Source organism: Daucus carota, chromosome 9, assembly GCF_001625215.2.
Source record: "Daucus carota subsp. sativus chromosome 9, DH1 v3.0, whole genome shotgun sequence".
In the NCBI taxonomy this organism is placed as follows: domain Eukaryota; kingdom Viridiplantae; phylum Streptophyta; class Magnoliopsida; order Apiales; family Apiaceae; genus Daucus; species Daucus carota.
In genome coordinates this window covers 9,759,332-9,785,225 of record NC_030389.2, presented here as the reverse complement: position 1 = coordinate 9,785,225, position 25,894 = coordinate 9,759,332, and the positions used below count along the sequence as shown (strand labels likewise).

The following is a 25,894-nucleotide window of genomic DNA, read 5'->3' as shown; positions in this document are numbered from 1 at the left end:
ACCTCTCAGCCACTGCCTGCTGATTCTGCTATCAATCCTGCCCTACAGGACTTCAGGGCTGATTTACAGACTCCCAGCATTGAACCTGTAAACACCCAGGTTCATATCCAAGCTGATGTTTCCAATTCAACAACTGAGTCTTCGTCAAACACATCAACCGACACTACTCATACACCTGTTGTTCGAAAGGTAGCCCGGAAACGGAGTGGGAGTGCTATTCTGAGAGAACCCGCAGCTCTGTCTCATAAGAAGCAAAGGGTGGCAGAACCGGAGACAACTGCAGCCACATCCATTTCCTCCCAAAAGGATTTGGACTCTGACATGGTAAATATGCAGTCTCTAGATTCATTCTCTCCACAGAATGCATTTATTGAAATTGGCCGTCCGACCGCGGTATCCTGTAAAGAGTCAAGCACACAACTAGCACTCACGCTAGTAAACACTGAACCTGTGTCTTTTAATTCTTCACTTAGAGAGAGCACAGAATTTCAAAATATGTTATATGAAAATCTTTCTGATCACTCTTTCTTTTTGGATCAGGATCTACTTGGCAACCTGCAAGTACATCCGCCTTCACAGGCATTCGGAGAACAATTTGTTTCTTCACCTCCTTCAGTTCCATCTCAGGGAACTATGGTTGTATATACAGGTGCTGGTGACGGTGTGAAAACTACGAGTGAAATCAGGCAAACACCGAGCGAAACACATGCACGAGAGGATAGTGAAAAATCTTTGAGTGTTCGTGAGGTGAGTGCACACACCAACACAGATCTGTTACAGGAACAAATGGCTGCTCTGAGGGCTGAAATTGATAGGTTGAATGCTGAGAACGCAAAATTCAGAAGTGGAGAGTTGGTGACTCTACAAGAAAAGGCTGTTGATCCTTCATTCTCTTCCCTCAAACAGGAATTAGATGCTCATGTCAAGGGTATTCACTCTAGGATGGACAAATTTGATACAACTCAGGAGCTCTGTCTGACGAAGCTTGACAACTTGGAGCAAACTTTGGCTCAAGTTGTTCAACACTTAAAGATCTATCCGTCAACATCTCAGTCTACTCCAGAGGATCCCTCAACTAAGGGGGAGAAGGATAAGGATGACAAAGATAAGGATGACAGCAATGCTGGTGGTGGTGGCAATGGTGGTGACAAGGGTGGAGATACTGATAGGAGTGACAAGGGTGGAGAAGGAGCAAGTGAAAAGGACTCTTCTGAAGCTAGCAAGTCTAAAGGCAAAATGCCTGAAACTGAGAACATCTTCACTAATCAGGATTATGATAACATTCCTGAAGATGTTGATGATGATGATGCATTTGATTCTGCTTACTTTGAAGCTGAAGAAGAAGGTCGTTTCGAGGAAGGCTTTCTTTTCAATGAAGATCAGTCTGTAGATCCTGAGCACATGGAAAAGGTCAAGATGTTTAAAGCTCAACATGAAGCTAGCAAAGCAAAGCTTCAGGAACTGCAGAAACTGGTAGATGAAAAGAGGACAACTGATGAGTTGGTCAAGCTGGAGAAACAGAAACTATGGGATGCTAAGTGCAAGGAAAAGAGAGAGGATATCTCCAGGAAAGTTGGTGAAAGCTGGGATATTGCAAGGCAAATCCTCTCTGGACCTCAAAGGGAACCTTTCAATGATGGTAAATTCAAATCCTTCATTTATGACCTGAGAGAGGCTAACCCTAATGAAGATATGTTTATGCGTGCTCTTGCTCTTGAGTTAGAATATATAACTATTGGTGTCAAGAATCTTCTCAATGAATGGGAGATCATTATTTCTACTCAGAGAAACGGAACATTCAGGGTTTCAATTGATCTATTCAAGTTTCTATCTCTAACTGAAATCTGGGTGATTCGTAACAAGATTAGACGCAGCTCGAATTTGAATGAACTCCTACGTGACAAACTTATGGATTGTGCTATTCATAACAGTCCACAAGTTGTCAGAAAGCCTTACTGTGTCAAGTTCATTCACGAGAGAAAATTTGGAACCTTCTACCTGGACCACCAACATCTTCTCAAGTATGATGTGAGTCAGTTGGTTCTTGTATCCACTATTCTACGTACCAAGGGCTTCGCTACTAAGGCCAAAGCTGATGCTGATACTGAGATTGTGAACTACTGCACAAGAAGAAATATTCAGCAATACTTCAGGAAGATGAAGTATATCAACCAATCTCAGCCAGCAGATTTCATCGAAGACCCTGTGGATATTGAGGTTCAATATTATCTCTCTTTGGCTCGTGAAAGAAAGAAGCGTGGAGAATCCACTGCAGCTGAAGAGCCTACTCAGAATGAGCCTTCTACTCCAATTATTCACTGTTCAGATGCTGAAGAAGGAGAAGTCACTCGTTCTGAGTGAATAGATTGATTAGGATATTTTGTTAGATATGTTCAAAGAACATCCTTTTGTAATCTATTATGAATATGGTTTAATGTTTAATGCAAGCCATAAACTTTTGCTATTTACATTCCATTGTTTAAATCTTTGTCTTATCTGATAGTTGAGTTATCCTCTAGGAAATTTGCATGTTATGTTAACAAACAAATAGGGGGAGATTGAAAGGCATATGTTCAGCCTATTTGTATTTAAAGAGGTACAACTCAATTCAGATAAGAAAGCTCAGTAAATAGCAAGTCAACGGAATCCGTACGAAGAACGTCAAATGATTTATGGGAATTATATGTCAGATAAATTCCAGGATGCTGCTGCACACCACTGAAAGAAGTTCATTAATATGTTCAAGCCTCAGTGCACAAATAATCTTTTGTGGCACGTCCAGGAGTTCAGAAGATATAAAGTTTCTATACTTTATTTTATCAGAAGATTCCATTTAATGAAGAAGTACTTACAAGACGAAGTCTCGACGAACAAATCAAATTCTTAATGTTTATTTGACAAAGAATATTTGATTTAACTAGATACAGATGAACCAGACAGTGCATCTGTGTATCAGTTATTCAAATTGAATATTTGAAGTCAAGCAAAGTTGGTGGTTCGTTCGCTCGACTGATCAAGACGGAGTTTTTAATGTTTAAAGAAGACGGGAAGCAGTTCTACTGTTGAATGGGTGATTAAATATTTAATAGATTATTATTTCACTTCTCAAATAATTAAATTAATTATGTAATTTATTTGTTAAATTAATTCACTCTCGAATTAATTTAATTTATGAATTTATATGATTAAATTAATTAAGTGGATAATTTTCTATTTAAATATAATCTACAAATCACATTCAATCATCCACTCAAGCTCAGCAAGACAATCTGAGATTGTCTTACCGAATTTCCAACTGCCAAGACAATCCTTGATTGTCTGACCGAATGGTTCTCAGCAAGACAATTAGGAATTGTCTGCCCGAGAATGCTTTGCCAAGACAATCTTATATTGTCTGCCCGAGAACAATCTGCCAAGACAATTAGGAATTGTCTGACCGAGATAAATTGTCTGCAAGACATTCTGTGACTTCCCAGACAATCAAAGATTGTCTGACCGAAGGTGCTCTGCCAAGACAATTGGATTGTCTGGCCGAGAGAACCACACTGCCAAGACAATATAATTGTCTGACCGAACTATAGATTGTCTTGCTAGCCTTAAGATTGTCTTTCTGCCATGCTTTTGGCTTGATAGGCAATTGTAATTGTCTTGCCCTTGCTAGATTGTCTTTTCTACTTGCAATTGTCTTGTCTTTCAATTGTCTTACAAGTACAAATGCTTTGCCTATATATATGGCATTGCATCCTTCATTTTCAAGTGTTCATTCACTTTGTAATCAAAGCATTTGTAAAGCTTTCAAGTTGTTCGTAACTTGCTTGATCGTTATATCCACAGTTTTCTGTGCTTTGATAACCCGGTTGTTTTAATCACTAAATCTAGAATATACCCTGTCGAATTTATTCTACGAACTTTAGTGGACATTAAAACTGAACCATCTTAATTATATAACGACGTCAAACATTGTTATATTAATTAATTATAATCTGATTAACAAATCATATTCAATCAGATTAACTTCCGCGAAGATTTGGTACTGATTGTATTCAACCCCCCCCTTCTACAATCATATCTGGACCTAACATTCCCAATGTTACATCTCTATTTCAGATTTAGCTCCATGGCTCCACTATATAGTTATCGTAGTAGTGCATTTAACTGTTATAATTTTTCGTGTCATTCAGTTGTGCTATATTAGATTAGTAGTAACTTCTAGGTCAACCTGTAATAAACAAACAAAATCTTAAGTCACCTGTAACTTTAATGAACTATCATTGCACGGTACTTTTTAAATTTTATTTGCAAATTTTAAATTTTTATTATTCGAATTTTCTCTCCTAATAATTTAATTTAATTAAATTTCAATTTTTCTAATAAGAGTTAATTGCAATTGGCACCCCTTTGGTTTCGGCTTATTGCACATTGCACCTAATAGTTTTGAAAAATACACTTTTCATTCCCAGACTTTTAACCCGTAGACACTTTGCACCCTTTCCGTTAAAATCTGCCGTAACCGTTAACTTTTGCAGGGGCATTTTGGGAAATTTAATTACATTTAATTAAAATCAGACCTTTATTTAAATTTTTTGACCATCTACACGATATTTTTCGGAAAAACTTAAAGAACGAAAGTTGTAGAGAATAAAAGGATCTTCTTAGAACTATAAAATTCAAAATTTTCGTAATTCTTTTTATAATTATTTTTAAAAAATTCAAAAATTAGCAATCTTGTAAAAATGAACAATCATTTTTAAATAATTATTTAAATTTTGAACCTTATTGTTCTAAAAAGATTTTTTTATTCTCTACAACTTTCGTTCTTTAAATTTTTCCGAAAAATATCGTTTAGATGGTCAGAAAATTTAAATAAAAGTTTAATTTTAATTAAATATAATTAAATTTACCAAAATGCCCCTACAAAAGTTAACGGTAACGGCAGAATTTAACGGAAAGGGTGAAAAGTGTCTACGGGTTAAAAGTCTGGGGATGCAAAGTGTATTTTCCAAAACTATTAGGTGCAATGTGCAATAAGCCGAAACCAAAGGGGTGCCAATTGCAATTAACTCTTCTAATAATAACTAAAGTTGATAAATATTTATTTATATATAACAGGTATGTTATTCAAATTTATTTTGTTTTTTATAGTAATACATATTCCCGATATTTTATATATTTTGGAATCATTAAATTTTTTATGGTTGTTAATGTTGGAAAATATGAGTATAAGTGCTATATTGATAAGTCATATTTTGAGCATTATGACTAAGAGATGTGCGAGATATGATGATATTCTCTTGATAATGGAAATTAGTATTTTTTACTGGAATTTGGCTGAAATAATATGGCACAATTTAATGGGGAATTATCTTGTATTCTGTTTTTTCAATCTTATTTTCAAAAATACTACATTCTCCAATCTTATTTTCAAAAATACTACCTTCCAAAGGAAAACTGTAAGTTACAACTGATGTATGGGTGCCCCTGGCAGGGCCATTTGATTACAATAGAATCAACTGAATACAACGTCATATGCAACTACAAATCCTAATTTCAAGTTTCGGTTTTCAAATGTCATTTTATATATCTTATTCCAATGATGAGGTCAAAAATGACATTTGAAAACTGAAACTTGAAATCAGGATTTGCAGTTGCATATATGGTTGCATATGCAACCACCGTATTTTTGAAAATATTTTAGAGAATGTAGTATTTTTGAAAATAATATTGGAGAAAATAGTATTTTTGAAAATAAGATTGAAAACTTGGTTATGAATAAAAAAAGCCCTAATTTAATTTGATTTTGTTTCAGATTAATTGATATGGTGTATATCTTTTTTTTTGTCAGGAATATGGTGTATATCTTGATTTTTATCTCATTCTGTTTCAGATTATTTATGTAAATGAGTAGTTTGCAAGATTTTGTCCGTTAACATTTTGAATTTGTATGTTACCATAGAGGAAACATACATTAGCTTAGGTACCCTAAGGTATCATCAAAATACCTGACATAAGATTTATGTTACCTTAGCCAAAAAATTGGGTTTTAGTAACATAAAGGTTGTACCTATGTAATTTTTTTTGTTGCCGAAGCCGTTTATGGTGTGGTGCACTAGGCCCATCCCGACCCTATGGCCCCCACCCAGGTCCTATCTAGACCCCGGGTCTATTCTCGACCCCAAAAATCTTATGGCCCCCACCCAGGTCCTATCTAGACCTTTCTCGGGGTCTATTCTCGACCCCAAAAACCTTTTCATTTCACTTAATTGTATTGATTTGTATTTTAGTATTTTGTATCCTAGTTGGACCTCCTCTCTCTATATCTATATTATACTATACTATTATTAAAACCGAAACAATAAAATTTCGGCCGGTCGATACTTGGGTCGAATTATGAGCCTACTTATATGATCAATTATCCCTTTTAATTAAAATAATTATATATATTATATTTTCTATAAAAAAACTCAATTTTCTAAAAATAACATTGGACAACATAGCAACCACCCTTTTTTACTGAAGCACAATATCTTTTTCAGATTTCTAACTAAAAAACCAATTTCCTAAAAATTACACATGCAACATACATATAAAAACGATAATATTATTATATATAATTATTAATAGACAACTGATGATATGTTTCGAATAAATACACTAATGTTATTTTTAATTACTCCGTCTTATAACTTTAAAAGTAACATTATAGATCTATACTATTTATTTATACTATACTATATTATTGTTGTTGTTGTTGTTATTCTAATTTTATTAAAATTGAAATAATAATAATTTTATTGGTCTGCCGAGTTTTATTAGCTAGTCAGTATTTTTCTACGAGTCGCCTTAATATATAACTTGTTTTAATAAACATTTTTTTAATATTAATTAAATCAAAATATTTAAAAATTCGATCATTATGATCGGTATGTATTCCAATTAAATTTAAAATATACAGAATAAAATTATAAATATTATTAATCACCCGGCAAGGTTATAATCTAGTAGTTTTTTTTAAATATAGAATCTGAAAATATTTAGCACTACTAACTTATTCACTATACTCTTCGTCAGATAGCTTCCTTTCTTTTCTACAGTCTTTTTGACTGAAGTATATAAAGTCTAGGGCTTAAGGAAGAGTTAATATTAAAATTTCATAACGTGCACGGTGCATGTATCCTCGGTCTACTTTCTCAATGATGTATAAGATTTTGGAAGCAGAAAGTAGAAACCCGGTTCACGAAATCAATAACTTAGGAGTTAATACATTACAATTAGACACCTCTTCTTTCAGTGTCGGATTTAGACAAAGACTTGAGCCTCGCCAGAAACTTAACCTTCCTGTCCCAACTCGACCCCTCTGTCCTTCTCTTCTTCCCACCGTTCCTAACCGGCGACCCATCTGAGTTCTCCGGGGACTCCATCAACCTCAGCTCCAAACTCTCCGAAGCCCCTGAACTATAATCAAATTCCAACCCACCCTCCACCGCCTCCATGTCACCACCCAATATCTTGGCCTGCATTGCCAACACCACCCCCTTGATCGCCACATCAGCGTCACGTCTGTTCCTCAACAAGATCTCTCCTACTTGAGCCGGAACGAGGGCCCCGCCGGACCTAATGCAACTCTCCACCACATCAAACAGCGGGTGAGTCTCCACTTTCAAGTAGTTCTTCACCAAGGTCTTGAAAGCGTACATGTTACAAGGGCCTAAGCTGACATGCACGTCCATGCGCCCACATCTGACAAGGGCCGGATCAACGTTATTGCGATAATTTGTAGTGAACACAATTAGTCTTTCTTCTCCGCAGCAAGACCATAAGCCGTCTGTGAAATTTAACAAGCCTGATAAAGTTACCCGGCCGTTATCCTCACAGGGATCCATGTTTGCCTGACGGAATTTGTTTGTTGATGACAATTTAACTTTTTTGGAAACCCTGTCTCCGGTTAGATCAGTAGAACAGTCAATATCTTCTATAACGATGATTGATCGGTTTGTGGTTTGGATCAGCAAAGATCTGAGCTCGGAATTATCCGATACCTTGCTCAATTCAAGATCATACACATCATAACAAAGGTAATTTGCCATAGCCGCAATGAGGCTTGATTTTCCTGATCCGGGCGGGCCATGCAACAAATAACCGCGTTTCCATGCACGTCCAATTTTATGATAAAATTCTTTTCCCTGCGAAAACGCAGTCAAGTCCTCCGTTATATGTTTTTTGAGCTCCGGCTCTAAGGCCAGGGTTTCAAATGTAGAAGGATGGCGAAAAGGCACGGCGGACCATCCTGACTCGAACGAGCCAGCATGTCCGCTATTAGTGAAGAGCCTCCTCTCCCTCGACACTCTCTCGAACTCCTGTGCACGAGAGGTCACATGTTCGAGGTACGCTGACAATATTACTGCGCGTTGGCGTTTAGGTAACTTGAGGGTGAAGCTACGCTTCTCGTCCACCGAATCCTGCACCGTCTCCACATTGTGTGTCCACGACACGCGGTGCCCTGAAAAAGTGTCGCGGACAGTGTGATTAGGCGCCACGGTGAATGAAATCCGGTTGGACGATTTGGACCTAGAGAGCGTGAGGCGGCGGCAGGTGGTGGAGGGATTGACAGAGTTGAGATAGAGGTTGACATGGCGGTAGAGTTCGTTAACATCGACGTTGCAGTAGCCATTAAATTCAGGAATTTCGAAGGTCGAATAAGGACTAAACAAGTCCTGAAGAGACTCATAGAAAGAGTGGAGAAGAGAAAGAATTTGAGTAGGCAAGATGTTTTGTAACACTGTGAGGAGGCCTAAGAATGACCACATTTGTGATAAAATCTCCATCTTTGAGCTTGTGTGATTTTTGAGTTGAAGGGTTTGTTAGCCTGTATAAAAAGATTTATATATAGGGCGACTTTTGAGTCCTGGAGAAGTTGTTAAACATGCAAGGGACTTAATAAACTCTCTGGAGACTCGGTGGAGCAATTGGATAAAGAGATAAAAAGGGACTGTTTGAGGAATTGGAAAGAAAAAGAAGAAACACAAATTAAAGCTAAAGTAAAAAAGAGGTTGTAGATTTATCTCATTTTTATGCTTATATGCTTTATTCGCATGGACTAAAGTTCCTAGTGTTTGTAAGATGCTCCCTTTATCGTATTTTTTTTTCTAATTTCAGCAAAAGATTTACCTTCAAATTTTTTTAACAAGATTTACGTGCTTTTGGCCTTTGAGATGTAAATCTCAAGATATGCGTAATTTTAACTTTGAATAATTAGTTTGAATTCTTAGAAATTAAAAAAAAATGAAAGTGAAAAAGAGGTAGTATAAAATGCATGAGCGTGTGTCGAGGAAATGAACAGTGTTTAAAGATACGTGAAAGCACAGCGAGAGCTAGCCTTTAACTTTTGGCTACATATATTTTTGTTTCCACCGCTTTATCTATGCTTTTACTTTCTGCAGTAATCGTTAATACTCACATAATTTTGTTTTATCTGTTACAATTATATAACATGCTCATCATTGACCTATTATTAGTGTAAATCCTTTCATAACTTATCCTAAATCAACATCTAGAGTTAATATTATTAAATACTCACCTTAAACACAGGGAGGGAACTGCACAATTAGTTTAGCATTTGCATTATCTATTCATGCAGCAAATTGTGTACTTTTTAAGTTTTGCAAAGAAAACTTATAAAGCCGATATTTTTCAAGAAAGAAAATTTTGTTATACAGGATAGAAGAAGAAAAAGATAAAAAGATTAGATTAATTTTGGGCTTTGATGTAATAGAGTGCGGTGACCTGAGATATAAAGGGACTGTTTGGGGAGGTGAAGAAAAAAACAAAAGATAAAGATAAATATATATGATGTTTTATCTGCATCGACTAAAGTATAGTGGGTATATATGCTTCTTTTCTTTTTAAAGAGAAAAGCGAGTGTCAATTAACGTATTCCATCTCCGGCTAAAAGGGTCATATTTAAAGTTTAAAAAAGTGGCTGGGAAAGAAGGATTAAGCATATGTATGTAGGCATAGTAGCGGTAGAGCAAATAAGTTTATACTTGATGCCAATAAATAAAAAAAAAAAGTATATTATTCATGCCAAATTATATCAATGAAAATTATATCAGGTTTTGATAGTAAAAACAGGAAGAGTTGGTAAAATTAGATTAATTAGGTGTCCAGTATGATTCATCTTACAGTGCAAATCCCATTCTTTTTATAAATGTAATTATTCGTTAAGTGGTTAGACTTGTGTCCAAGAGCATGTTTGTTTCCACCAAAAGCTGGGGCTTAAAGCCGTTTCCGACTTTAAACCAAAAAATGTTTGAATGTGTAATAAGTTCAAAGTCAGCTTAAAATCAAGAATAAACCAGAAGTTGACTTAAAGTCAGAAGTTAGTTTGAGGTAACTTAATTTTTTTGAACTTTTTTCTTGATAATTTTAATAATCCTTAAGTTTGATGTCTGTTTGTGTAATAAGTCATAAATTATCCATTGATTACTTTTATTTTTATTATTATAATTTAATAACTCGAATCATTAATAAATCAAAATTATCCAAACAGATTTAAACTCCTAACTTATCAAATAACTCACGTTAAGTCGTAAGTCATAAGTTCAGTCAAACGGGCTCCAAGGAGTAGAGGATTTTTTTTTTTTTTTTTTTTGACAATGCGGGCTTATATGCCTTACAAATTAGTATCTGTTCTAATAATTCTCGGGTGAGCCAGAATCGAATCCGGTGTCCCGGGACAACAGAGGATAACCCCACCACTTGGGTTATCCAATCGTGCTCAGAAGGAGCAGAGGATTTTACTTTTCAGGGATGTGTATCAATACAATATCCAATACTAATTACCATTTTTTATATGGATAAGTAACAACCCATGATTCACGGGAGTCCAATAAGTGGTAAAATCCCAATAAATTTTAGAAGTTCTGGAGTTTGAGGTTCAGTCGTCGCCAGTGAACCTATCTCATGACTACAACAGCTTATAAAGGGTTCGAGAATGAATTGGAAGTTGTTTAGAGAAGTCACATAAAGTTTGCCTAATTATACCTCAATTATAAATGAGGTTCAGTTGTGGTCGGGGTTCATAGTCTCCAAGATTCGTGGTTCAGGAGCAGCTGCCATGTAGCAATCTTCTATCTTCTGCATCAATCTTCAACTCATTACTCATGATAACTACATTGGACTTGATCTTCCTATAAATAAGAGTATGTAGGTCGTTTGTCCAAAAAAATTTCTAAGTAAGGATGATAGCACTGACATATTTGAGAAAAACATTTTTCCTAAGATTGAGGGTAGTTGTCCATATATTTGCATAGCCCTATTTTATCATAAACCCGAAAAATTCAGTCCAAACATGATCAATGTAACATTTTTATCTTTCTATTTCTATTTTTCTTGTTGTTGATGATGATTTATTCTTTCCAACTCGGTTAGTAGGAGATCTTAATTCATTTTCTTTTTCTCAGCTTTATCAAATGTTTCTTACTTGATGATACGCTCTTCTTCCCTGAAGTCAGTTGCGCTAGGTTTGATGGTAAACTCTTCCTCATATGGATCACCACAACACTTACCCTCAGCCTTTTCTATGAGACGCGCAACACCAATTAACTCCACATTATTATGATATCGTCCGCTTTGGGCTGTGGTCAAGCCCATATAGATTTGTTTTTAGGCTCCTCCTTGAAGTCTTCAAAATAATGAAATTTTTTGGTTACGCCCGATCACCTCAATTAAGAACACTTTTGATACAAGTTGTCCAAGATTTTCGATCATAGTTAAAGAAAGCCTCTGACATCACAACTATAGCCCGTAACCCCAATATCAACTTCTAACCATCGGCTCTGATGTCACAACTTGCCGCGCAACAACAATTATCTTCACATTAATATGATATTGTTTGGTCTAGGCCGTGGTCAAATTCACATGGATTTTTTTTTTTGGACTCTTCCCAAAGACCTCAAATTAATAGAGTTGTTTGAATGCTTATATTCAAGATAATCTTCTTTGTCTTTTATGATATGTGGGAATTGGGTTGATATCCACTCTATAATTGTCGGGGGCCGTCCAAATTCCTACATATGTAAGGAATCCTAATCTGAGAAGTTATCTTATTTATGATAATTTTATAATAACAATCGGATTTAATATAATATGGAAAAATTTTGATATCTTAATTTTAATAAATAATATTAAAATTAGTTAAACACTTTATAGAACGGGTAAAATCCTATTCTATCCTATTTTCGGTATCCGATATCCAATATATCATTAAACGAAAAAACAGTTAAACAAGCATCCCACGCATGCGTATATATGAATTACGCAAATGTAAGATACGAGTAGCTTATAAAATGTATAATCCGCCTTTTTTAAATGCCAAGACACATCATATGACATGTGTATTTCTACCATTGTAACTACACGCATTTGTATAATGCGTCTATCTACACTTGATGGGAGTAAATACACAACTCTTTCTACTTCTTCTTTTCTTCTTTGCATATTATCATCTTGTTGCCATCCTTTTTATAGACTATACATAAATATTACATTTTCATCTCAACTTCTTAACAATTATTTCAATATCTAGGTGCGGGATAAATGCATGTTTGACATGCGTATATCTTTCCTATAATCTTTTTGTTGGTCGACACTCTATTCAAGTACCCATGAGAAGAGTGCCTTGCCTTGCCTGCATATAAATTATTGTGTAAAAGGTGCTCTATGATGAAACTTAGTTAGTAGTTAGATGGTGCCAAAATTTTATCATGTCGGGAAAACACTACTAGTTAGATGGTGCCAAAATTTTATCGTGTCGGGAAAATACTGGCCGGAGGGCCTCCACGACAAAACATGCTTAGGCAAATAATAAAATTGCAGTTTAGTGCTTCCGCAACACTCTTGCACTTGACATATTTAATATACTTATGTAGAACATGCGAGTCCCTTTAGGTATTTTAGACGATATAACCTAATATATTAGACATTTATATGCAAATAATGTGAAACTTAGTTCATTTTCACTTATGGAACAAGTTTAAATTTAATTATACTTAAATTTAATAGATCAATTTGTAGAATTTAAATATTTATACTAAAATGTTATGGAATATTTATTAAATTATAAATTATTATTATTGTTATAGAATCTTAACTAGACTAAACAATTATATAATAAAATTTTGATCACTTTGTAGAACCCCAAAAATTTAGGATTATTTGCAAATTGGTCGTAGAGAATTATTAGAAAGGAAAATGAGTTTTATTAAAAAATTTAAAGAAAGAAGTTATATTTTATTCAAATCTAGTATTAAATTATAATTTTTGAACTTTATTAAGTCAATATCATTCAAACTATTTATATATTCCTCATTAAATTGTAATTAAAATTTTATTACATATTCGAGAATTTTAAAAATATTATTAGAATTATAATAAGATAACGACTAACAAATACAAAATTTAACATAGTTTTAATTTTTAATGTATTTAAGATTATTTAATAGTGACATTAAAATTCTATTGGAAATTCGTTAGTCGGTGATATATATAATTTGATTTTATTATATTTTTTTTAGAATAAAATAGAATTTAATTTTAAGTTAATTTATTTTAGTGATCCATTAATTTAGATTCCATTAACTGAAAATCTAAATTTTTTTTATATAATGACGATATATTATCAAAACACCAAACAGAATGTTATAAAATATTAATCATTATGGGTTGATAAATTAATTAACACTAGTAATGCACAACTAAATATATTTTTGGAGTGCATGCACAAGATTTTTTTTTTGAGTTGCTAGAATTAACATGTTAGAATAGTAAATGATTTTCAATATAATTATATTACACAATATTTCCAGATTCCCTAAAAGATTTAAATTATTAGAAAACTTTGTAAAAGATATTCGAAAATATTCTGTGAAATTTTTTTAGAAAAATCTTTTATTATGTATAATGTTTACTTTCGATGATCTACTAAGTGGCATTTTTTTTTTGTGACAAATGTACTAAGTGGCTTTTTAGAATTTTTTGTGCCTAATCAAAAAAAATAAAGTAACTTGTGATGATCCTAAGTTTTTGCTCTATGCTTTGAATCTACAACAGAATTTTTTTTTCAAAGTAGAATTTTTTCTATTTGTCGATAGATTATGTACTGTTATGGTTATAATTGTTAACAGTTCTAAGACCTCTCACATCATATATTCTCACATATCATATATAGACTTGAGATAACACATATCACATTAATATTTCAAAACATTTAAAGACTTATAACCACCTCTGATCGGGATGTTATTTTCAAAGAAACTTGTGTTGTTATTTAAAAAAAAAAACTCGTGAACACTTCAGAATATCTCGGATAATAGTTATGATTGTTCCATTAAATATCATTAATAAATCATATTTTGGATTTCACATATAAGAAAACTTGTGCAGAACACAAGATCATCACATATAAGAAATTGACGGAGAACACAAAATCATCTTTGAATAAATTTCTTTAATAATACTTTCGATAATTAGAATCTGTGATAAATGATCTAATATTTAATAAAAGACTACAAAATGCATAGGCATCTAGACTAATCACTATTGGTTCTTTTCTAGACATGTCCTCAATCATTATTGCAATTCCTTCAATTCAGACATGAACTTCTCATTTCGATAACTAAAAATGATGTCCATGAACCTTTCTAATAATAAAGTTCAATTTTCATATATAAAAAAAATAGTCAAAAAAAAGTTACATTAACAATGTACACAAAAATCAAATATTCATGTAGCAAAAAAAATAAATAAATCAAATATTAAAACTTCTGAGCAAAGTCCAGCAAAGAATTACAATAAGGATGTACACAAAAATCAAACATTAAAACTCCAGAGCACAACGAACGATGATTTCTTGAAGTGTATGTGTTTCGAATTTCATTTTAAAAAAAATTTATACATTGATTGTCTGTTATTACATGTCTAATTGATAATTATACAGTGATTGTCTGTTATTACATGTCTAATTGATAATACTTACATTCAAACAATACCACAGATGTCAAAATCTAGTTATAATTTAATGAAAATTGTCATTTATCACTTGTTAAATTGAGAAGAGGCCTTTTTTCTCCTCAAGTGAATTATAATATATATAAATATTGATATATAATATAATTATTTTAATATTAATTGTTTGTTATTTATGTATTTGAATCTTATCGGTATATAATATTAAAATCTCACACTAATTTTTTTTCCTTTAATTTTTCACACGCAGTATGCTAAAACATTGTTTGTCAAAAAAAATATGTTAACCCTTTGTTGTAATGTTTATCCCAGATAATGTGAGTCCACACAATTACACAATTTTTTTTATTCTATTATTTGTTATTCTTATAATCGGACTAGAAAATAGAAAAATGAAATAAACGAAAAAACGGGAGGGGTTTCTCTCTCTAGCTGCACACACACAGCTTTCAATCATTTTTGAGGTATTTTACATATATCCATACATACATATAAATAAATCTATACATATATCGACAAATCCAAAACACACACTAGCAAAAGAGATATACAACGAGAGGAGATGAATGCGGATCTGGCGTCGTCGAACGCCAATCTCGATGAACAGATTTCGCAGCTTATGCAGTGCAAGCCTCTCTCCGAGCCTCAGGTTCGTTGTTTCTCGATGATTTTTTCGATGTTTTTGCGGTGAAAACTCGTTGATTTTGAGATAGGTTGTTGTTTTTGTTGATTTTGAGATCTTGATTTGGTTTTGCGGTGGCGATTTTGTCGCCGATCTGAATTTTTGTGGTGTATGTGTATGTGAACATGTGTGGGCGTGATGTATAGATGTGTTTGTTTTGGAATTGTTGAAATTGAGAATATGTGCACGACTTATGTATGTATATGCGTGTGAAATAGTTGAGATTGGGGGAATTGGAGGTGGTTAGAGTTATGAATGAAAGCTCGGAGATGTGAAATTGAATGTTTGATTTGTAATTTGTGATTGTTGTTTTGAATGAGGGAACGGAGGTATGTGTGTGCCTTGGAATTGTTAAGATTGAGAAAAATGAGATGTTTGTAATTATAGTTATGATCAGATTGTTCTGGGCATGAAATCGAATATGCAGTTGGTGTATGTTTGCTTGTTTGAAGAAATGTTTTCGCGGGAAAGGAAACTTGTAACAAAAGATTATATATATATAGGTTAGGCTGCGTCGTTTTCCAACGAAACAAAGATGTATAACCACGTTTATATAATTTTGCTTATAGATTTGTTTTGATGGTCTTTATATTTGTCGGAAAATGGTAATAGCATAATTTGGCATGTTAGGTAATTGCATTCATGAGCCAGGTATCCCGTATTAAATTTGGAGGGCGGAATTACGTAATGTATGTCGTATGCAGTTTGTATGTATGATTATAAGATACCAGTTACACAAATAGTGAGTAAACTGAAATCTTATCTATCAAGTATCAAACGATATTCATACTACAAGAGAGCTAAACCATTTTCAGAAATATTGGTTCCAAAATTAGTGGCATGTTACTGACTGAAGCAGGAACATAAGAGGAAAAGTAGAACCCAAAAATTTTACCTGTGGGTTGTTTCACCTTACAAGTAGCTAGCTACCTCTATTCCGAAACTGGATAGTATATTTTTTTACGGAAGTACAGATCTTTTTCTCTCTGTAAGGTATAAAACATTGTGAATTTTTATTAACCATTTTGCTTTTTGAAAATGTCCTAAAACAATACCTTGTACTATATATTACATCATACAGATGGAAGAACGCTTGAATAAAGTTACTACTACTAGATGCTGTACAGTTGTAATATTGCAAAAACCACTAGAACTCATACCTAACTATTTGTGACCAAAGTGAATAAGGTCGTATTTGTAAACTCTAACATGTTGTCAAAGATTCTACGCGTCATTTCTGTTTCCCTGTTAATTTCACGGGTCCCAGCCTCAATTATTGCTAATTCTCTCCGGGTCACAAAAAGTACCTATTTATGTACCACAAGAAGTGCAGTTACTAGTTTAGGATAAAGCAACTATGAGAGGCTGATGATGAACTAATAAAGGTCAAGTTAGGCATGTGTAAAGTGGGAATGGTGTATGAGAATTGAGAACAGCCACTACTGTATATCTATGATAACAGTCATTCTGATCTGGTTGGAGATTTTAATACTGAAGGCAATATAATATTTCAACACCTTGGCTACAGTCACAAAAACATTGAAGGCAATATAATATTTCAACATCTTGGTGACAAGTCACAACTTAAGTGAAAATTCATGCGCTTGTACTTAGAAAGGGACAGTGACTAATGCAGTAAGAAGTTTTACACGCTTTAAGGATTGATTTAACTTTTATGTTCATTCTAATTTGTCAAGGGTGGAGTTAAATTAGAGACTTGGTTGTCAGTCATCGACAACCATTTTATACTCTAGAGTAGCCTATCACTTTTTTGATATTTTCTTAATTGTCAAGTCATGGGCTTCTATAATGGCTTAGAGTCTCATCAGTCACTCAAAGTCATAAAGTGGAATCATTGGTTATATCTTCTAGGCTTAGCAGCAGATAAATAAGAGGTCCAGGACTCAAGAATCAGGAAAGGCATGTGTGTGTGCGAATATTCTAATTTCTGCAATTGAACTCTACTAATAAGAACAGTCCGAGTTATGATAATGGATTTGAAGGGAAGTCATTGTGGCTATTGGAGCTAATTCAAGTTGGCATGGATACTGCCTAGCCAGCTGTTGCCTGTCATCATCAGAATGAGCACTTTCTATAAATCATAGATTTTGTTGTTGCTCTAAATTGAATCATTGGTTTTTTTCGTAATTTACAGTTCTTACTAGTTTGCTGCAGTGTATCACAGTATTTGATAAGTATTTGTGCTTTATGCTAATGTTTTGATGGATGGTTTTGAAATGATAATATTTAAGAATATCTTCTTTGTCAATATAGGTGAGGGCATTATGTGACAAGGCTAAAGAGATCTTAATGAAAGAAAGCAATGTTCAGGTACTGATTGTTACTGTCAATACTTTATACATATCACTCAAACGCCCTTTCTTTGTCATACTTTCACAATCTATTCATTCTATTATAGGAAATTTCTATCTTTGTGATATAGCCCTTTGATACTTGTACTTTACTGTTATACATGATGTAGTTGTATAGGTATAATATAATATGATTAAATATGTCAGTGTTGTTGCAACAATTACATTATTGAGATATTGAGCGGAGCAACTAAGTGAACTACTATAATCTGTACAAAAGAGCAGTGATCTTTCGGCCTTTTAATTTAGATAGTTATCTCTTGTGCAAATGATTTGTTACTTGTTAATGTAGTCCTGTAATAAGAGATATTTAACCATATTTAAGTGGTGCATTGATTCCTGTACGCATGTTACAGCCTGTTAAAAGTCCTGTGACCATATGTGGGGACATTCATGGGCAGTTTCATGATCTTGCTGAGCTTTTTCGCATCGGAGGAAAGGTACGTATATGTTCTCAACCCTTCTACATATTTTTTTTATACTTCTGTTCCAGTGAAACTAAACAAATCTCAGGTGTTGGCTTATGTTTCTCAAGCAAGTTGGAATGATATGAGATACTTTTGATCACGATATTCTAAATGCTTATTTTTTTTTGGAAATATGATCTGCTGCCAACTCCTGTAATATATAACACTGTTCCATTTGCATCATTATTCATATTATTTGGTTCGTTGCATCAATCTCCTTTTTTCGGTTTAACCGAATATTAGTTAGTCCGTGTACATGCAACTCTTTGTAAATTGTAAGACAAGTCGTTGAATTAGCTTATAGGTCACAATTTTTACTTGCCTTTATTAATTTTTGTAATCGCATGAAAAGACTAATTTAAGATGTGAAAGCCATATCTCCTTTCGCTGGTGTTTTCTAAATGTTGATGGCTTTAACTTGAAAGTGGGTCTGCATGTTAATATATCTCATAAATAATTAGCCTAAGAGAGTTAATATGGTATAGTTGCTACGAATCCACACACCTAAAAACTAGTATCTAATTGCAACCTAAACATATAGTTGAACCTAGAAACTTAACAGCTGCATAATTAGTTTCAGCAGTTAAGACTTACAACGATATCTAAGAGTGATTATTAAATGCATGTTTCATGGGCAGAGAATATTCCTACAAATCAATAATTTAGCCAATTAGCAGATCCAACATGGTTCGTATGAAAAATATATACTATAACTTAAAATGATATAGAACTACTTATATTCAATATAACTTCGAATTTTAAATAAATTATATAATAATAATATGATTTTTATTTAAATATACAAGCTTTTAAAAAGTAAAACCAATAACACTAAAAAATATTAAGATTGTTACACATAATACTGAATAAAACTAAAACATATTGGTAGTTAGCTTTTAAAAAGTAAAACCAATAATACACTAAAAAATATTAAAATTGTTACACATAATACTGAATAAAACTAAAACATATTGGTAGTTAGTAGAATAATATAAATAATTATAAATTAACTAAAAAATGCAAAGAGAAACATATACAATTTAAGTATATGTGGGTTATAAGCTAGTATATTTAAGTTTTAACATTGACATGTTGATACAACAAAGGTTGCTGGTTTTTATGGTCACAAGTGCTTCATCTTACTAAAGAGGAGAGTCTGCAGTCCTTTCCACCCTTTCTGTGAAGTACTTTGGCTTAATGTATTATCCTGCTCTCCGCAGTTCTTTCACAGATAAACACAATTTCAAATATAGGTACAATCTGACAGATTTAGAACATGTAGCTAGACGAGAGTGTACCTCAATAGTTATCAAATATACATATTTAGAAGTGCTGAATATCTGTACTGAACTATCCGGTTCTGGAGAGCATCATTATATCAAGACAGGAAGGGGAGTAGCTGTTTGTTCATTTTTAAATATGGATCTGGAATTTAGTAAATGGAGTTGTTTGAAAATCATCGCTTTTAGATAAATGAGCAACGGGTACAACTCCTTGAAGGTTTTGGAGATTCAATAGCATTCACAATAAAAAGATTCTGTTTTTGCATCATAATTTCCTAAACCTGTCTGTTTCTTTGTAGATCTTTTTGTCTATATAATTGAGGTTCTACACTTGCAAAATCATTCTATCAACTGTTTTAAAATTATTTCTGCTACTTTTTTTTTCTGTGACAGTGCCCAGATACAAATTACCTTTTTATGGGAGATTATGTCGATCGTGGATATTATTCAGTTGAAACTGTCACGGTAAGAGACGGAAAAACCTCTATATTTACAACTCTGGAATTTTTTTTATTACTGTTTCTATTTTTGGTATCTGCATTCTGTGTAAGGGTTCATAAATACACACGTGTCAGTCATAACTTGTATGTAAAGAAGTCCCAGTAGACAAACAGAGCCATTGGCTGTCTTAAAACCTAAACAAAGCCACTGACGGTGTCTTAAATCCAAACAGTGTCTTGATGCCCAAATGGAGCTGTATATAATTGAGATGACTGCTTTGCTCTGCTGCTTTGAGCCATTTCAAGCTTAGCACTGTTTAAATATCTGTTTTTTAGCTTTCAAACATGGCTTGCTTCATCTGTTCTTGTAATTCATGAAATGAGTATACATGTTACCGGGCATATTTATTTCACCTTTTATCCTAGTGGCGAACTCGAAATTTATGAAATTTGGGACTTGCAGAGTCTTCACCATTTCTTAAACAAGGGCTAGGGGACATGGTATCATTTATTACAATATATCTGATTACTTAAATAATACAATTTACACATGCGGATGTGCCACCTTCTACTCTTTGGTTAGCAAGACAAAACAACACGTGCTTTGCTAGTAATTTCCTGCACTAGATGAACTTAATTGGTGGTCCTCATATTTGATAATAAACTATAACAAAGTGCAGGCAAATATTTGTTGTAATTAAAATTATGTTATGGAGCTTGGAATCGTGACAACGTGTTTGAATTATTTAGATTCTTGAGAGTAGTTCTAATAGCCTTTCAGAACTTCAACTGCCTGATGTGGATTACTCATCATCTGTCAGCTACTAATTTGGTTATCTATATGCATGTTTCTCATCCTGGCTAAAATAATTTTGCTTCTTCATATAGCTTCTAGTGGCTCTGAAAGTGCGTTATCATCAACGAATCACAATTCTGAGAGGGAATCATGAGAGTCGACAGGTATGTCTTTTCGCTTTGTTGCATCTGAATACTATTCAAGAAAACTTCATAATATGATGTAATATATCCAGCATTAAGGTATTTGATTAATTTATTTGAAAAGCTAAATGCTGAAATGCCTAACATAAATGCTTAAAATGGAAATACATTAGACTTGAGAATTGGGACCTGCTGAGTATTAGATATGGAAGCATATTTATCTAATAAGGTGACTAATTGTATCATGAAGCATAGACTAATTTAATCAATCCATAAAAAGCTTAGTCTTTTTCTTCACTTTGGCTATTCATAGCTAGAATAGCTATATTTTGTTTTTGGTTTTATATATGGAAGAGCTGAATCTTGCATTTTTATAGTTCAGGCAGCCTATTTGGGTAAGCCATGTAAATTGTCTAACAATATATGGTCATAAATGACTAGCCCACACTGTGAATTTAAGGCCTTTGAAATGATATATGTTTGTAAAAGTTAACTGGTTCTGCAATCTTCAGAACAGTTTTGCCTATTTTGTTTATGCCTTCCCATTCAGTAATATATAATATGTTATAGTGGACTTTTTGCAATTATGCAATGAGATGATGTCAGTATTGTCTCTGTGTCTACAGATCACACAAGTATACGGGTTCTATGATGAATGTCTGCGGAAGTAAGTCTCTCCATCCTTGTTTTCTACAATCTTGCATCTCCTATTAATTTATTGATTTCATTTGCAGCACATCTTTTTGTTGATTGAAGGATCCTCCCCCTATATATGTTGAAGAATATTCATAGATTAAATAAGATAGTGATGTAGCCGCACATTGATTTTTAAGATTACATTATATGCCAGACTATAAAATAAATGAATTGAGGTCATAAATAATATTTGATGCAATTATTTCTTGAATGTACTACTAAGTTTCTTTTACTTCGCATACTGTTGTGGTACTAAAGATCTACATTTTTTATCAGGTATGGCAATGCTAATGTTTGGAAGATATTCACGGATCTTTTTGATTATCTTCCACTTACTGCTCTGGTTAGTTTGGTTACTTTTTCTTGTATTTAGATGATTGTTTAACCCTCTCATTCCTTGATCTAGAGATGGAACAAATAGACTGTCCCTCTGCATCAACCCAGCAATACACTGCGTCGTTTAATTTATATTAAACTGGGCCTGAACTCCTAATTATTCTCATTACATTTACTGATACAATTTACTGATTGCACATAGAAACCCTTTGCTTTGCCTTGTTAAGTAAATCCTGCTCTTTTTATGTATATTCTTGTTTAAATTTCAGTAGCTGCTCAATAATAGCCTTTTTGGGTATATGATTATATTAAAATTGAAAAAAATTCAATTATTGCAAGATTTCTCAGACATAAATGTTAATATTTTGTTTTTATCAGAACCAAAAGCATAATATGTGTTTTATAAACCATTAGGTGTAAAAGAAGTCTAACACTTACATGAGAACAGCAGGGAGTAGAGTGACTGTAATGTATTGGAATTAAATCTTAAGTTTGGTAAAGAAATTTTATTCAGGTAGACTAAAATGTTACTGATAACATAGGGCTCTTTGTCCATGGTAAGACTTTTACTTGGTATGCATAAAAGTAACTTTTCTTATATGTGTGTGCATCTTCACCTCCCTCTCTCTCTCTCTCTCTCTCATGTTACTCTACACCTGTAGTCCTGCAACTTTATTAACCTTCATTAAAGCTTAACTGATGTATCCTCCCCTCTCTTCACTCTCATTTTAATCTATACCTTCGTTGAAGCTTGGACTGATTTATCCTTTATAGTTGTGAAGTAGTCCCCCCCCCCCCCCCCCCCCCCCGCTCCCCCTCTCTCTCATTTAAGCTTGATTGACTTGCAACACTAAAACTGTACCTTAAGTGACATATCTTCATATCTTCACCTCAACCTCCTGGGAAGAGTATTACTGGGTACTCGATGAAGTTACTTTTCTTTTATGTGCATCTTCATCTCAATCTGCGACTCTCTCTCTCTCATGTTACTCTACACGTGTAGTCCTGTACCTTCATTAAAGCTTAACTGATGACTGATGTATCCTTAATAGTTGTGATGTATCCTTAATAGTCCTGTACCTCCTCTTATGACTGTTAATTGTGCCATAGGTTATCTTAATCTACTTGGCTACCTAATTTTTTTACCCTTGGAAGTATAGCATTTCCCAATTCAAATCAGGACCTTTTCTTGGTCCTAATCGGGACTTTACCAAAAATAATTAGATTAGGATGTAAGTTTTATGATCGGGAGAAACCAACTGTAACTTGTGTGCATTACTCTGTGACTCTTGCATCGATATCTTCAAAATGTTATAGCTGAAATAATTATAACCCTTCTAGTTGCTGTTCATGCTACCGGTTTCAGTCCCTAACTTTGCACGATATCAAATTACTTGACAGATGCATGCATTTTCTAGGTATATTGTGGTTTTCTTAAAACTGCTGTGGAAATATCTAACTTTGCATCAACCATTATGGCCTTGGGAAGAAAAGCTAAAAGACGATGATTATTATAAAGTGGTTGAAGAAAACCTATAATTACGTATATTCAAGCTTTTAGGAAGTTTATATGTATACTTTGCAAAGCTGATTTAGTTGATTTCTTTTATATTCCAGGTTGAATCAGAAATATTTTGTCTACATGGAGGACTGTCACCTTCCATTGAAACACTTGATAATATCCGAAAGTTCGACCGTGTTCAAGAAGTTCCACATGAAGGCCCAATGTGTGATCTCTTGTGGTCTGACCCAGATGATCGCTGTGGTTGGGGTATATCTCCCCGTGGTGCTGGATATACTTTTGGCCAAGTATTATTTGACCCTTCTCATTTCCAGTTTGCACTCTTTTGGTAACATTAAAGAAAGTGGTATGATAATTTCAACTTTTGCAGGATATATCTGAGCAGTTTAATCAGACCAACAGTCTGAAGCTTATTGCTAGAGCTCATCAGCTGGTCATGGAAGGATTTAACTGGGGACATGTAAATAATTGTTATTTACTAAATTATATAATAGAATATAGCTAAAATATATGTACTGATATTATATTTAGTTAATTTGTTAATCAGCTGTCGCTTAACTACATCTGGCAGGAGCAAAAGGTGGTTACTATATTTAGTGCACCAAATTATTGTTATCGTTGCGGAAACATGGCATCAATATTGGAGGTTGATGACTGCAATGGCCATACGTTTATTCAGGTTTCTTATTCATGTGCTATAATCAGTTATAAGTAATGTTTTAATATGTAGGAGTCGTGCCTCCTGATTCTATTATTCATCATTCAACATACCTTCATGACTCTGCCAGGTTTATTATTGCTGCCTGCTCCCTGTAAACATAATTCAACTATATTGTGCTTGATATGTTTTTGCATACTTGTATTTTGTGTCAGGTTGCATACTCGTATTTAATACTTGAGATTATAGGCGCTGTTCTTTAAGAGTATGGATGAAACTTTTGTTTTTGTGATGATTTTGACCTTGCATCTTTGGTTACGCATTGCAAACTGATCCGTATTCCTTGCTCTTATAGTCTTGTTCAAGAGCCACTAGACTTTGATTAGCCAAAAAAGTATACAAATGTGTCAGAAAATGTTTTGCACAATAACCATGGCACTTATCTTGACCCCTTTTCTCATCCCACTGAGGGATTTAAACTAGTCTTATTTCCTTTAAATACATCAGGAATCTCTCACCATCCAAATTGGAGGCTTGTTAGGCTGGCCACCCTGTTTCTGCTTCTAGTGGAAGAGGGGCCAGAAGTGGGAGTCTTTTTTCAATGAAATTTTATTACCGTTACTTGAGTCAATTTTCTCGATTGAAGGCCCCAATAAGCTTATTTTCTCTATAAGATATGCACAAAACATTAAACAGTTTTACGTTTCTTATCTATGTTAGCAAAATAGGGTCATTGTGACAAACTATCATTTGAAAATATTATGTAGTATATGAATAAGAGTGCAAGTCTCATAGTTTTGAACTTGCAGTTTGATCCAGCTCCGAGGAGAGGAGAACCTGATGTAACCCGAAGAACACCAGATTACTTCTTATAAACCAAGTTGGTAAAGCTTCAAAGGATGTTGGTGTCTGCATGCTAGCTGGAATAAGTGGTGGCAGGGCATCTGTAAAAGAAATTAAAGATTGCAAGTTGTGTAGCTTTTGAATCTTGGTTTGCAGACTCGAGAGGTCTAAGAACATAAGAAGAGTGAATGAAGTATCAGATAATTTTTAATTTAATGTAAGCTATAGGCTTTTAGTACTGAGGCAACTGTAGCTGGCAAGGCAGTTATGTAAAATTTTAAAGACAATTTCATAATATGTATCTTTCCTTGAATTTTGTTTTTGTTTTTCATTATAATATCTTTTTATTATTTCATTATGTGATGGTACCGTTTTCAGGTCCTTGGTTTTGCGTAGTGGCATGCTCCAAGAATCATATGCACAAGCACAGCCGTGTTCTTTTAGTTGATACCTGTGCTGCTTTTATGGCCCAAAACGAAACTGATATGCGGCCAGCATTTTTTTAACCCCGTCATTTACTGATCACTGATGCTCCATCATATTAGCAACCCCTCCCTCTGATTAGTTTTTTTTTTTTTGGTAAAAAGGAAGATAATTTATCCCTCTTAATAATTAACAAACACAAAAAAAACTTT

The 25,894-nt window shown here is 33.7% G+C and overlaps 2 protein-coding genes across 3 annotated transcripts; one reads left to right on the top strand and one right to left on the bottom strand.

Annotated features, from left to right (window-relative positions):
* Positions 1-6,947: 6,947 nt before the first annotated feature.
* Positions 6,948-8,948, bottom strand: LOC108200716 (AAA-ATPase At4g30250). Its single transcript, XM_017368959.2, has 2 exons — positions 7,205-8,948; positions 6,948-7,105 (listed from the first exon to the last, which is right to left on the bottom strand). Exon 1 carries the CDS (start codon positions 8,820-8,822, stop codon positions 7,269-7,271), a length of 1,554 nt encoding a protein of 517 aa, XP_017224448.1. The 5' UTR covers positions 8,823-8,948; the 3' UTR covers positions 6,948-7,105; positions 7,205-7,268.
* Positions 8,949-15,395: 6,447 nt separating this feature from the next.
* Positions 15,396-25,614, top strand: LOC108202791 (serine/threonine-protein phosphatase PP2A-2 catalytic subunit-like). Of its 2 annotated transcripts, XM_064084272.1 has the most exons (12): positions 15,462-15,670; positions 16,892-16,894; positions 17,983-18,034; positions 18,432-18,515; positions 20,219-20,290; positions 21,154-21,225; positions 21,831-21,871; positions 22,177-22,243; positions 23,854-24,045; positions 24,129-24,218; positions 24,330-24,437; positions 25,226-25,572. In XM_064084272.1, the coding sequence occupies exons 1-12, from the start codon at positions 15,588-15,590 to the stop codon at positions 25,289-25,291; spliced, it is 930 nt and encodes a 309-aa protein (XP_063940342.1). In that variant the 5' UTR covers positions 15,462-15,587; the 3' UTR covers positions 25,292-25,572. The 2 variants fall into 2 exon arrangements, with proteins under 2 accessions (XP_017226819.1, XP_063940342.1); XM_017371330.2 differs by lacking the exon at positions 16,892-16,894 and having other exon boundaries at positions 15,396-15,670; positions 17,978-18,034; positions 25,226-25,614.
* The last annotated feature ends 280 nt before the right edge of the window (positions 25,615-25,894 follow it).